The following is a 12,927-nucleotide window of genomic DNA, read 5'->3' as shown; positions in this document are numbered from 1 at the left end:
TTAGACAAAAAGGCTCACAGATCATGTTCAACAGGCATTGGTAACCCACTCTGTGATTGCATTCTACAGGTAATCCATATTATGACTGCTTGGGTTCATTAGGCGTTGGAACACTGTTAGGAGCAGTATCAGCATTCCTCATTTACACTAACACTGAAGCACTGATAGGAAGGTCCATCCAACCTGAACAACTACAGAGATTGACTGAGCTACTGGAAAGTGATCCTGCAGTCAGGTAAATAGAGGGAACATAATATATATTTTAAATGCTCTAAAACGTTTTGTCTGATATGAAGAATTTTTTAAGGCTTCCATCTCTATAATGATAGTTTTTAATGTTGTTGTGCTAAGACATATGGTTGTCTATAATTCTGCACACTTAAGTTAACCCGAACCATTAAGGAAGTATCAAACTCTAAGTGAAGTTAAAGCTAATAAGTACCTCAAAATTAACTTGGTATAAATTAGCAATTTAGAACAAATTACTGTTGCACGATGTAGCCCTGGAGTAGTAGCTTTTTTTCATAAAAGTGTTTGAGCATATAACACTGGGCCTTTGTTCTGCTTAAATGTGTTAGACTTGACCCTCTCTGCATGGTCACCCCTAAACATTTTTGCCTTCACCCCTCCTGCTTTGCTGATTTCGTTTGTTTGGTTTTAGGGCTCTGTGCACGTTACCACTGTTAGCCAATGCTAAAGTGCTTGTGTTCTCTATCCGTAAAACATGGTCAAATTTGCCTACATGTGATTGACACATTCAATATACTCATAAGTCTCCAGTATATGGTACTATGTGATATCCAGGCCCTGTAAATTAAATGCTGCTAGTAAGCCTGCACAACTCATTGTGACACCCACTAAAGATGCACTTTAAAACGTGTCTCTGGCCTGCCACTGCAGACTATACTGCATTTTTAAACTGCAAATTTGACCTAAGATAAAAAAAAACTTTTTCCAGGCCTAAACCTTCTTCTTTTTATACATATGTCACCCCTAAAGTAGGGTGGTAGTAAAAAACTCCTAAACTCGTTTTTCGCTACTCTGACATTGGATAACATTGGGTTCCCTTATTACACTTAACAAATGCTATCTTTTGATTGAAAGCAGGTAGAAATATCATGTTTAGACTCAAATGAATTGTAATTTAAAATGCCCCTTTTAGAAAGTTGACATTTTCTTGTCCTATTTGTGCCTTCTGCCAGTGCCCTGGATCACATGACTGTGACTTGCTCTGCTATAGGATTTTGTATTCTCCCAGTGACATAAAAGGGATTAAGTGTGGACAGGGTGTGACACTCTGCCAGGATGGCTGGGAGTGGAACTGTTCAGTTCCCCACTTACACTTCAAAGAGGATTGCCTCCCTGACTAGTTTTACTCCAGACTTCTTGGAGCGTTGACAAGGGAAGACCTTTCCAGAACCAGGTGTGGGAGTAGTATCGGGAAGCTCCTCACTTCAAAAGCTTGCACAAGGTAGACCCTCTTCACTACACCCCTTGATGTGTCCTTGCTCCCCGGAGGACTGCCCTGTTGCTAGAGACCTACCTAGCTGCCTGCACCGAGGGCAACTAGAGTGACTGCAAGGGCTAGTTGGCTGGCTTCCTTTGTTAGCTATTGGGACATAACAAGCTTTAGAGACTTTGAAGACTCCACCTAGCTTCTGCTGGAGTGAGTCTTAAACCCAACCTCTCCCCCCCACTTCGTTTTCACTTAATTGCTGTTTCTGTGCTGCATAAATACTTTTACAGATTGCCTCTATGTTACGCCTGACTGTTTTTGTGCCAAACTAGCAGAGGGTTAAGCACAGGTTAATTTAGTGACTTTTTGTGGCTCACCCTGATCAGGATTGTGGTCGTTGTCTGAGTGGGGTTGAATCCTCCTCAACCCAATTTTGTACGACATGCATGTATGTAATTACGTTTAAGGGGGTTTAAAAGTGGCTACTGTACAAAACCTTAAACATACCATAATGTATATTGTTAAAGATTTTTATCAAGCAGCTTTTCTAACCTGCAATTCCACATTATATAAATGGAGGTTAATGGAAGTCTGCCCTTTACTTACCATGAGTTACAATTGGTTGTCTTCAACGTTACTCACATTTAGTTGCTTCTCATTGGTCAGCGCGCCTCCTGCTTCTACTTTCTCTTTGTGTCTTTGTCTTCAATGGATCATGGACCAAGTACAGTTTTCTTTCTGAGACCAGTATACTTCCACTGGCTGCCCAATTGCAGAGGAACATTTTCTTTTACTTCTAACTAGCACTCCAAAAGAGTGCATGTGTTTGCAGGCCCTCTCAACCCTTCTTCGCCCCTCCCACCCTCTCGCCCGTCCTTGTTGCTTCCTCCTGTCCCTTCCATCCCTTCCCGCGTCTTTGTTGCTTGTTCCGATCCCTCCAACCACCTCTGGCGACTGAAAAAGGGCACCAGCTTCAAGTTGGAAATGTATGTTTATCGGGCTCATAGTTCTGTGTCACCATCTTTGTTGTATTTTATGACCAGAAATAATTTTTCACTTGGTTACTAACAGGATAGATAATCACTGAAGATTTGTTTCCTGCTGTTTGTCGCTCGCAGATCAAGAGGGTAATTCTTACAGTCAACTTTTTTGCCTTTTCCCCTCCTGCTTTGCTGAATCCTTGCCAGTGACGACGGTGGCATAACTAATGCCGACGTAGTCACCTTCCTTGCCAGTGACGACAGTGGTATCACTAATGATGATGACAAAGACTACGGCAATGATGTCTTCGTCGATGAAGTCCGCAAGGACCCCCACCTCGTTGTTGACGGTGATCCCATAGACTGGAACTTTTAAATATCCAGTGGCAAGGCAGTCTTCACTCTCAAGCCCAGCTCGTGGCAAACAGACACTTTCGTCATCCTCGATGTGCCTATCGACGGCCCAAAAACAGCCTATTTTATTTCCATGGAGGGAATTCCTGTTGTTCTGCGCCTGGATCAAACTTCTCCGTGCCGGGTTTTGTCTCTGCTTCCTGTGCATCTACTTGATATAGAGGAGTCTGGGGATGAAAGTCTTTGTGGCCCAGCTAACAGTCCCACACAGCTCAATCCGAAGTGTCAGGACATGGACGAAGAGGAATCGGGTGGTTAGACTTCCACACATATGGAAGGTGAATACTCATTCAAAGATGGGCATTAGCCAGCACCTGAACGCTATGATTCCTTTCAGGAGCCTTATCCTTATAAAGACCCCTATTCTGACCAGCATGCTCCAAGGGACAACACTATCCTAGTCCTGTCTCGTTGGTGACAGACCTACATTGTATGCTTGACAACTGCTACAAAATATTTCCGGAGGTGAACCTTCTACTCCGGGGTGTGTGGAGGCATCTAGTGTGACATTGCTGCGTGAAGCCCAGTGGTTTTTCAATCTCAGTAGGAAAGACCAGTTTTAGCCTCAATCACTATCCCCTGCGCTACATTGATAGTGCAGGGGAACTTCCTCAAGATACAGATGAATCAGGGCAAGACTGGGACGACTACATCACTCCTTCATCCCCATTCTGTCACCACCACCGGCTAGCTCGCCTCTGGAGGATATGAAGGGGATTCCATGAACTACTGGAAAAGGATTCTAAGCTTTTTGAGTTATCACTGCCAGTAAAGTAAATGGAGGTTCCCCTTACGATTTGAAGGATGCAGCAAGAAAGTCTGAGATCCATTCCCATTGTGGATGATATCTGAGAAGAGGGCTTAAAGTTGATGAAGACCCCAGCTTCAGTAGCAGCAGTTATCCGCCACAGGGCAATAAATACAGGGTGTCTGAGAATTCACCTGCCTGCTTAATAGGACAACCTCGCCCTGATTGGATAGTCATGCAAGCTGCCCAAAGACTTGCAGGAACTCGTCTGTACCATGTTCAGCACCACTGGACAAGGAGGGCAGAAGACTGGATAATATTGGGAAGTGTTTTTCAGCTATGGCAGCCACGTCCTTTAGGACATCTAATGCTCTGGCGATTTTAGGGCACTATAATAGACAGATGTGGTCTGATTTACCGCCATTTCTTGAATATTTGCCTGAAGACGAAAAAAAAAGGATCCAGATTAAAAACAATGTTCAGCTGGTACTCCCCCAGTAGACCCCTTTGATCTTCACTTCAAATGCGACTGGTGGTACCAAGAACCAAAAACAGGAAATGGGGGGACAGGGCATTCTCTGTGGCAGCTAGCAAACTTTGAAACTCCCTTCCTCTCGCTTTTAGGTCTATTCCACTTCTATTACCATTTAGAAAGGCTCTTAAGACCTGGCTTTTCTCGGCCTAGCATCTGTCTGGGCTACTTTCCTCTTGAACCCACTTCTAGACAGTCGGTCTCTAGCGCCATGATGCCTTAGGGTGATTGTCACGCTCTACAAATCAAATCAAAATACTTCGGGAAGGGGCACAAACGTCTAATGAGATTATCGTTATGGCCATGGACATATCATCCACAGCCTTTAGACAAATGGTGGGTGTGGCTATGCTGCGCTGACCTGGCTGGTTAAAGTTGACATTTTTCGGCCCAGAGGTTCAAGCCAAAATTCTTGACATGCCCTACGACGGGGGAATTTATTCAGCAAGCATGTCGATGATGTTCTGCAGTCTGTCAAAGCAAATGCCTATACTGCAGGCTCGCTGGGGATGTTGCAGCAAAGACTTTTCAGCCCTTTCGTAGAGGGAGAGTCCAGTTTTTAGCAAGAGCATCTTACCGGACTTATAGATATCAAGCATACTCCCAACAGGGATATATGTCTTAGCACCCTCCTCAACATCAAAAGAGAGCCTCTTCAAGTTTCACGTACTCACGCCAGCCAACTCACAGACTCCTCTCTGCAGGTGGAAAGGGATAGGACGCTGCAAGGCGTCAGTTCAAGGCACCAGTCACCTCAAATTCTGCCCATCATTTTGGGATCTCGCACCTTTCAAACTTTTATGAACATTGGAAAATAATTTCTTCAGAGAAGTGAGTGATATACGTAATTCATCATAGTCACACCTTAGATTTTACTCAAATGCCTCTAAATCTCCCTCCTTCGCAGGAGGAATTATCAACATCTCGCACTGCTGAAGCAGAAAATTCACTCACTTATTTCCAAGGGGTCTATCTAAGAGGTTCCTTTTCAGCCTGAAAACAAGGGATTTTTGTCCAGCTTCTTCCTAATCAAGAAGAAGTCCGGGAAATGGCTGCAAGTAATGGATCTAAGGTTGCTGAACAAATACATGGAGACAACCTTTCCAAATGCTGTCTCTGCAAGAGATCTTACCCCTGATAAAGAGGGATTACATGACATCTCTAGACCTCTTGGACTGCTATTTCCACATCCCCATACAAGCAAAACATCACAGGTTTCTCTGATTCAAGGTGGCAGGGTGCCATTACCAATTCACAGTCCTCCCCTTTGGATTACGCTTGGCTCCCAGGGTGTATACAAGATTCCAGTTGCGGCTTTCATAAAAAGAAATTGACAACTGGCTCATACATACTGCTCAGCAAGACAATCCACCTTGGCTTGTTTACGGCTGTTCAACACTTTAAGTCTAAAATAAAACGGGTAAGTCTGCCCTGATACCGTCTCAATCGTCAGTGTTCCTGGGAGGAGTTCTGGATACAGAAGTTTCCAAAGGGTTTCCTACTGTGGAAATAATCCAACGGATAATGGACATAACAAGTTCTCTTCCAAGCAGAGTCCACTTCTGTTTGGACGTACAAGTCAATGTTGGGGATGATGTCTTCTTGCTTTCCATTGATTTGAAATGGTCTTCTACACATGAGACCTCTACAAGAGCAGTTAGATGCTCAATGGCTGCAAACTCTGGGTTTGGTCAAGAACACCATCAACAGCACCCCAACTATGAAAGCAACAATTGCAGTGTAGAAAGAAGGAAAACATTACTCTGGATCTCTCTTTCGTACCATCCCACCCTCCGTTTATGATGACAATGAATGCTTCTCTGATGGGCTGGATAGAGCTCACCTGCAGGACCTAGGAATATAGGGAAAATGGTCACTTCAAGTATAAAAAATGCACATCAATCTTCTAGAGTTGAAGGCGGTTTTCTTAGGCCTGCAAGCCTTTCTTCCCAGCATTTGCTATTCATCTATCCTAGTTAGGACGGACAACACCACAACCATGTTCTATCTCTATGGTGGGTCAATAGGTAGGTGTGTGAGTAGCTGTATGGGTGAGTGTGTGAGCGGCTTTGAATGAGTGGGAGTGGCTCTATGGATGTGTGAGTGGTGGTGTGAGTACTTGTATGGGTCTGCATATGGGTATATGAGTGGTTGTGTGAATGGGTGTATGATAGGTTGTGTCTGTGTGTGAGTGGTTCTGTGTATGATGTCATCAGACCTGTTATTTGAGATGTCTTGATGCCACTGACCATGTCATGAGTGGTGTAATATGTGAGGTCATAAGCAGTGCATTGCAGGGGTGTGAGTTATAGTTAGCTTAGGTAACTATAACTGCTGAATTTCACTGTGTTTTTTATAAGTGAAATCTGAGCCTAACTGTACCATCCCTGAAACCTTTGTTTTTATTCTGTGAATTTATAGTTTATTGAATTCTATTTCGTAAATATAACATCACTGTCACCTTTGTTTTTAGTGAATTTCTAAGGCTTTTATATTTTATTTCCTAACTGTAACCTGTAACCTTTGATACTAAGTGTGTGAGTAAGTGCATGAATGTCTGAATGGGTCTGAGAGAGGGTGTGTGAGTGAGTACACGAGTGTCTGACTGGGTCTGTGAGTGGGTATGAGAGTGTCTGCGTGGGTTTGTGAGTGCCTCTATGAGTGTGTCAGTCAGTCTGTGAGTGAGTGGGTCAGTGAGGTGGTGCGTGAGTCACTGAGTAGGTCTATGAGTGGGTGAGAGAGTATGCTTGATGCTGTAAGTGGGTGCATGAGTGTCTGACTGGGTCTGTGAGTGGGTGTTCGTATCTGAGTTTGTCTGTAAGTGGGTGCATGAGTGTCTGAATGGCGCTGTGAGTGTGTCTGAGTTGTTCTGTGACTGGGTGCATGAGTGCCTAAGTGGGTTCTGCTCTCTTTCCTACTTTTCTCCCCACTTCTGACCTTTTATTTGGCCTCTTTCTGCTCATTTTGTACCTCTATTTTGGCTCTTGCTGCTCGTTGCTGGCCTTTATTTTACCTAGTTATGCTCGTTTTTTACCTTTATTTTGCCTTCTTCTGTTTCAGACCTCTATTTCACCTCTTTCTGCTAGTTTCTGACCTCTACTTTACCTCTTTCAGCTTATTTCTGATTTATTTGACCCATTTCTGCTTGGTTCTGACATTTATTTAGTTTTTCTGCTCGTTTCTGACCTCTATTTAGCCTCTTTCTTATCGTTTCTGACTAGTATTTTACCTCTTTCAGTTTGTTGCTGGTCTCTATTTTTGCTTATTTCTGACCTTTATTTTCCGTCTTTCTGCTCGTTTCTGTCCTTTATTTTCCCTCTTTCTGCTTGTTTCTATCCTTTTGCTTCCCTCTTTCTGCTTGTTTTTTCAGCCTCTTGCTGCTTGTTTCTGACCTCTATTTAGCCTCTTATGATCGTTTCTTAATAGTATTTTACCTCTTTCTGCTGGCCTCTATTTTGCTTCATGCTGCTCATTTCTCACCTTTATCTTACCTCTTTCTGCTAGTTTCTCACCTTTATTTTGCCTTTTTCTCCTGGTTCCCCCCTGACCGCTGGGGAAGCCTTAAGGCCCCCTGTGGTCCCACCGGCTCCCTGCCTCCTGCGGGAGCTGGCATTGCTCTCACACTAAGGGATCTGCTTGAAATGCAGCTCCCTGCGTGCAAGAGCAATCTTTTGTCTCTTTCCCTACTTGCAACTCGGCAGGCAGGGTAAGAGGATGAAACCTCCACTTCCAACAAGCGGGAGCACTTTGACAGCACTCACCAACTGGAAGCGGAGTGTTTGCTTTTGCTTGGCTGGAGCTGTCAATATCATGAATGTATTTTGTAGCTCAGTGTTGGAAAGAGATGGAGAAAGGGAGTAAAATCAGGTGGGGGATTGTTGGAGGGAAGGGTAGTGTAGGCCAATGCTGGCCGAAGGAAAGATTCAGTGCTGGTTCATTATGGAATGCTCGAGCCTTAGTTCCCTATAAGGGGAGACTTGCCCAGATCTAGAAAACTACAGACCTCAGTCGCCTCATATATTGCTAAAGGCCCAAATGCTCCTGCTATGTGTTTAGGTTTTGAGAATACAGAAGGCTGTTTTCTGGCATGCTTATGCCCTGGGGGTGGTTGTCCCACAGCTAATTGCTGCTGACTAAGCAAATTTAGAAGCACCAGTAACTAAAAATGAGATTTTGAGGGCCATTCAGGGTCTCATATTAGTGAAAATCTCAGGCCCGGAATGCTTCTCTGCTGGGTTTTACAGTGTGTTTGTCCCATGATTGTTTCAAATTATAGTGAAAGCCTTCAATGAGATAACACAGATTAGATGACCACTCTTGCAGTGACAACGGTACCTATGCTCTTATTTTATTTATTTTGAAAGTTTTATATAGCGCGAACAAGATCTTTGCAGATATCAGAGCGCTTTACAAGTACAAGGGGGTGATAGAGTAGTAATTGAGGTAATTAGGTACAAGGTGCATGGTTACATAGGTAGGTCAAAATACAAGAGGTAGGTCACAGGTGAGGTAGTGTTGGTCCAAGGAGCATAGTCAAACAGTTGCGCCAATAGTATAACAGTACAAAAATAAGGAGCATATACTTGTTTAAGCGTGCTTAAAATGCTTTTGGAGATAGCATAAAGGCATAGTTGAGGTAGGTGTGTGCAGGGTGTATAGTCACACAGGTGCATCAGTAGTACGAGAGTAGGGTTAAGGTGGTGTAGGTAGAGTGTGCAAAGTCAAACAGGTGCGTCAACAATATAAAATATACAAAGTGGGAACGTATACAATCAAATAAGTCGATAATACAAGTAATACAAATAGACCGAGGGGTTAGGCAGGTGGTACAGAGCGGATTCATGCGAAATACAGAATAATAGATCATGTTGATTTAGCCATGAGGATCGCTTTTACTTCTTTCTTAAAAAGTTTGTTGGAGGAGATGAGCCTGGTTTCACTAGGGAGTGAGTTCCAGATCCTGGGTGCCATTCCTGAAAAGGAGCGTTTATAGGTTTTTTCCTTCCGAAATCTTCGAGGCTTCAGCAGAAGATTGTTTGTGCTTCTAGTAGTTCTAGAGCCACCAGACATTGTCAGCTTTTGAGTGAGGTAGGCTTATAATCAAACCTGGTAAACTTTCCACTGAGTCTGTCAATTCTAAGCCTATTTTTCTGTTAAATGTTGAACATCAATGTTAACCTCCCCTTCAGGTGGGTTTCATTGCTGCTAAGCAGGTGGGGACAATACTCTGCGCCTTACAGATGTAGGATGCATGGATGGACATAGGATGGTACTCTACCCTTTGATACTGAAAAGACATTTGACACAGTGAACTTGGACTACATGTGGAATGTTCTGTTTGAGAAAGGGCTAGAAACTCTTTCTGGGCTGATGCATGGCCACTTATGACAAGCCTAGAGATCGTGTAATAATAACTGCTGGCTTGTTCAAGTGTTTTAACATTTGTAGAGGGACCAGGCAGGGCTGCGCCCTCTCACCACAGTTGTTTGCCTTTGCTCTTGGGCCACTTTTGGTCTACATTTGAGCCAACAAAAGGGTGACGGTGTATGATTTGAAGAGGGGAGAGCATGGCAACTTCAGGTTGGCTATTTTGACAAAAAAGATAAGATAAAATTACAGATGGCAGTCATGAACAAACTACAGAGGGCATCGGGAGACAGTGGCTGGAAGTGCTGGAGAGATCTAATAATTTCACTTCACATGCCAGTAAGAAAGAAAAATATATAAGCTTCTCTATATATGGTAGTCCACATCAAATCGCATCCATGCTGATCACGTACTTGTGCATGCTTGAAAGGTACAGAGAGGGTACTCTTTCTTGTAAAATGCTATTTTGCCATCATTTTTTAGCCTTCTCGAGGGAATTGATAGAACACTTGGACAGAGTAGACCGCATAATTCTCGGGTTTGCTCACCTGAGCTACAAATTTAATTTAAAACAAATCAAAAATTGCCCATCTCAATGTCCTCTTTTAAGGGTACGAGCTGTCAAGTGAAGGCAAAAGCCTGGCGGCACATTTTTGGGGAAAAATGTGCACCGCTCCAACCTCCTACGACTCTGAAAAGACTGCAATCCATTTAAGGAATTTTTATATTTTCCCAGAGCATATATTTTGGATTACACAAAATGGGTAAAACCTTTCTACGATTTGATCAGACCTGATTTTTCAATATCACATTGGACACAGGAGCATAAAAACGTTTTAAATTCCGTAGTAGCTGAACTGCTAGCTTCTAAACTATTACACATACGTTTAAACATGACAAACCTGATGATCCACTTATTTGCTGGACCTACCGGGTGTACATACATCACGTTCAACAAAGGTGATGTAGTACCTATTGCATACAAATCACATTTATACAGAAACGCTGAAATGTGTTTTGCACCACCTAGAAAATTCTCCCAGATGTGCAGACTGCTGTAGTGAGAGAAAGAGAGAGCACTAGCTTGGGGTAAGCGCATATTTGTCGTAACCCCGATGCCGACCTTGGAGGCCATCACCAAATCAAGCGTTCCAAATGCCTAAGCTTTACATCTACGATGGATACAATGGGCTAACTCTCTCACTGCAACAGATGTAGACTACAGATGTGATTCTACACAACAAACACAAGCGTTTTTGCACTATGAACAGGAATATCCTCTGCCGATTGAAATAATTCCTGTAGATTGATATGATTGTCATCTATACGTATAGGTCTGCCAAGCTTGCCATAGGGACAAAACACCAAGATTCTGCTGCGTGCGCAATCGTAAAGGGGAGCATACATGATGGCAAGTCCCATTCAGAAAAAACACACTCCGTACCTAGCGAACTGTACAGCGCAGCTTGCAGAACTCAACCCCCTAGTATTGGCTCTGCAAAATACAGACCATGTGCGATTCGTATCACTGTGTCCAGTCATACAATGAATATCGTCATTTCTGGGGCCAGAATGGATTTCGAGATTCCAAGGGTTGCACAATAAAGCATAAGATGCTTAGGGGACAGGTGGCAAAACGTAACGAGTGCTTGCCACTTGCACATGTAATATGCACATTGGGTCATCAACGTGTTGCCGTTCATGTTGCAGGAAATTCAATGGCTGCTGAAGCTGCTAAGGCAAAAGTTTGCACTACTGTTGTTGCTGCAATCACTCTTTCTAATACAGCACAGAGCTCATCCCTTTAAGGGAGACTGCCTGACTCCATGATGGCCGTGCATGGCAATCACATGAATCTCTCCCGTACGAGCACTAGGGACTGCTGAAAATTGGACCGCTCATCACCAGCCTTTGCAGCGTGGCTCAGCTTCCTCCCCCCAACCATGTTCCAAGACGGAGCTGCCACCGGACTCATGCAGAGCGCAAGTTGAGACTGCCTGACCCCAAGATGGATGCACCCTTAGCTCCCACTTTGATGATTACTAGGTCGTGATAGCCAGCAGATTACGGCTCTCACACCTCACCCACAGATATCGGCACTGCACAAAGTTTCCAAGCATCTTTCCCTCTACTGACTGCCTCGGCTGCCCCAGCATCAAGCAACAACAGCCTGAACTAGAAGTCATCAATGGAAATGGAAGGTGAGGAAATGCTTAGTAGGGCAGAAGTCCCCTACCTCCCGCCCCAATGAGATTGGCCTAACTAGACCACCCCCGGCCGAGGCTCCCCAAAGCCGCTTCAGCCATTGAAGCACTGCTCATACTTGACCAAGCTGATCCTCATTTAAGCTCTGACCAAGCTGATCCTCATTCAAGCTCTGACCTCTAAAGAGCTGTCCTTAACATACTACAATCAATCTGGAAGCAGACTAATGCTCTAATTGATTCAGCTTGACCTGCTAACTAGAGCTGATCCCTTCAGAGTGGTCCGCATCCCCCCATCGACTAATCCACTAGCTGATCTAGGTCCCCCTCACCTCTTATCAACTCAAGAAACAGAGAGACAATGGCTCCAATGAGATTGGCCTAACTAGACCTCCCCCGGCCGAGGCTCCCCAAAGCTGCATCAGCCATTGAAGCACTGCCCATAATAGACCAAGCTGATCCACCTTCAAGCTCTGACCTCTAAAGAGCTGCCTTATCCCACTACAATCAATCTGGAAGCAGACAAATGCACTAATTGATCTAGCCTGACCGGCTAACTAGAGCTGATCCCGATTGGTCCGCATCCCCCCATCTATTAGTCCACTAGCTGATCTAGGTCCCCCTCACCTCTCATCAACCCAAGAAACAGAGAGACAATGGCACCCAACACGTCAACTCTCGCGAGCCCTCCCGTACCTACCCACTTGATACCTCACAGGCCGAAACTCCTTCGCGATCAGCTTCCCCCCCAACCTCTCACTCAAAGCGAAAAGAAGCCTTAAACACAGACTGATCAGACAGTATCCTGAAACACTTTTCGCAGACATCTATCATTGCTCCTCCAGAGGGAAAATAAAAATGGATCTAATCTTCCACACTAATAGACCTGATGACTGGATCAGATCACAGCTACCCATCTCCAAAACCACGACCACCTCACATAGCTGCAAACTGACGACCTCACTCACTAACCATTCGTCAAGGAACGGCAACACTTCTGTGACCATTTACAGGAATGCCACAGTTCTGATTCAATCCAACAATGAGAATCTAGAGGCCTTTGATTCTCTTCCCCGCAATGCGAATCACCCCTTGCACAAGCCCCTTCCCTCCTTGCCCTATTCTGTACCCCTGGCCCGTCCTCCCTGCCAGGAGAGACGATCAACCACCCCCACGCCCGATACCAGAACAACCATCCTGCCTACACAACTCACCTCCTGCATCCT

At 44.4% G+C, this 12,927-nt stretch overlaps 1 protein-coding gene across 2 annotated transcripts in view; it reads left to right on the top strand.

Annotated features, from left to right (window-relative positions):
* Positions 1-12,927, top strand: part of SLC30A9 (solute carrier family 30 member 9) — a 680,727-nt gene that overhangs the window by 475,123 nt on the left and 192,677 nt on the right. For both annotated transcript variants that reach the window (XM_078678253.1, XM_078678252.1), the window contains exon 15: positions 70-235. In XM_078678253.1, the coding sequence (XP_078534379.1) occupies positions 70-235 (166 nt within the window). The remainder of the gene's footprint in view (positions 1-69; positions 236-12,927) is intronic.

The sequence above is a fragment of the Lissotriton helveticus genome, chromosome 2_2, assembly GCF_964261635.1.
Source record: "Lissotriton helveticus chromosome 2_2, aLisHel1.1, whole genome shotgun sequence".
NCBI lineage: Eukaryota > Metazoa > Chordata > Amphibia > Caudata > Salamandridae > Lissotriton > Lissotriton helveticus.
The sequence above is the reverse complement of the archived record's forward strand: the minus strand, read 5'-3'. Positions and strand labels throughout refer to the sequence as shown.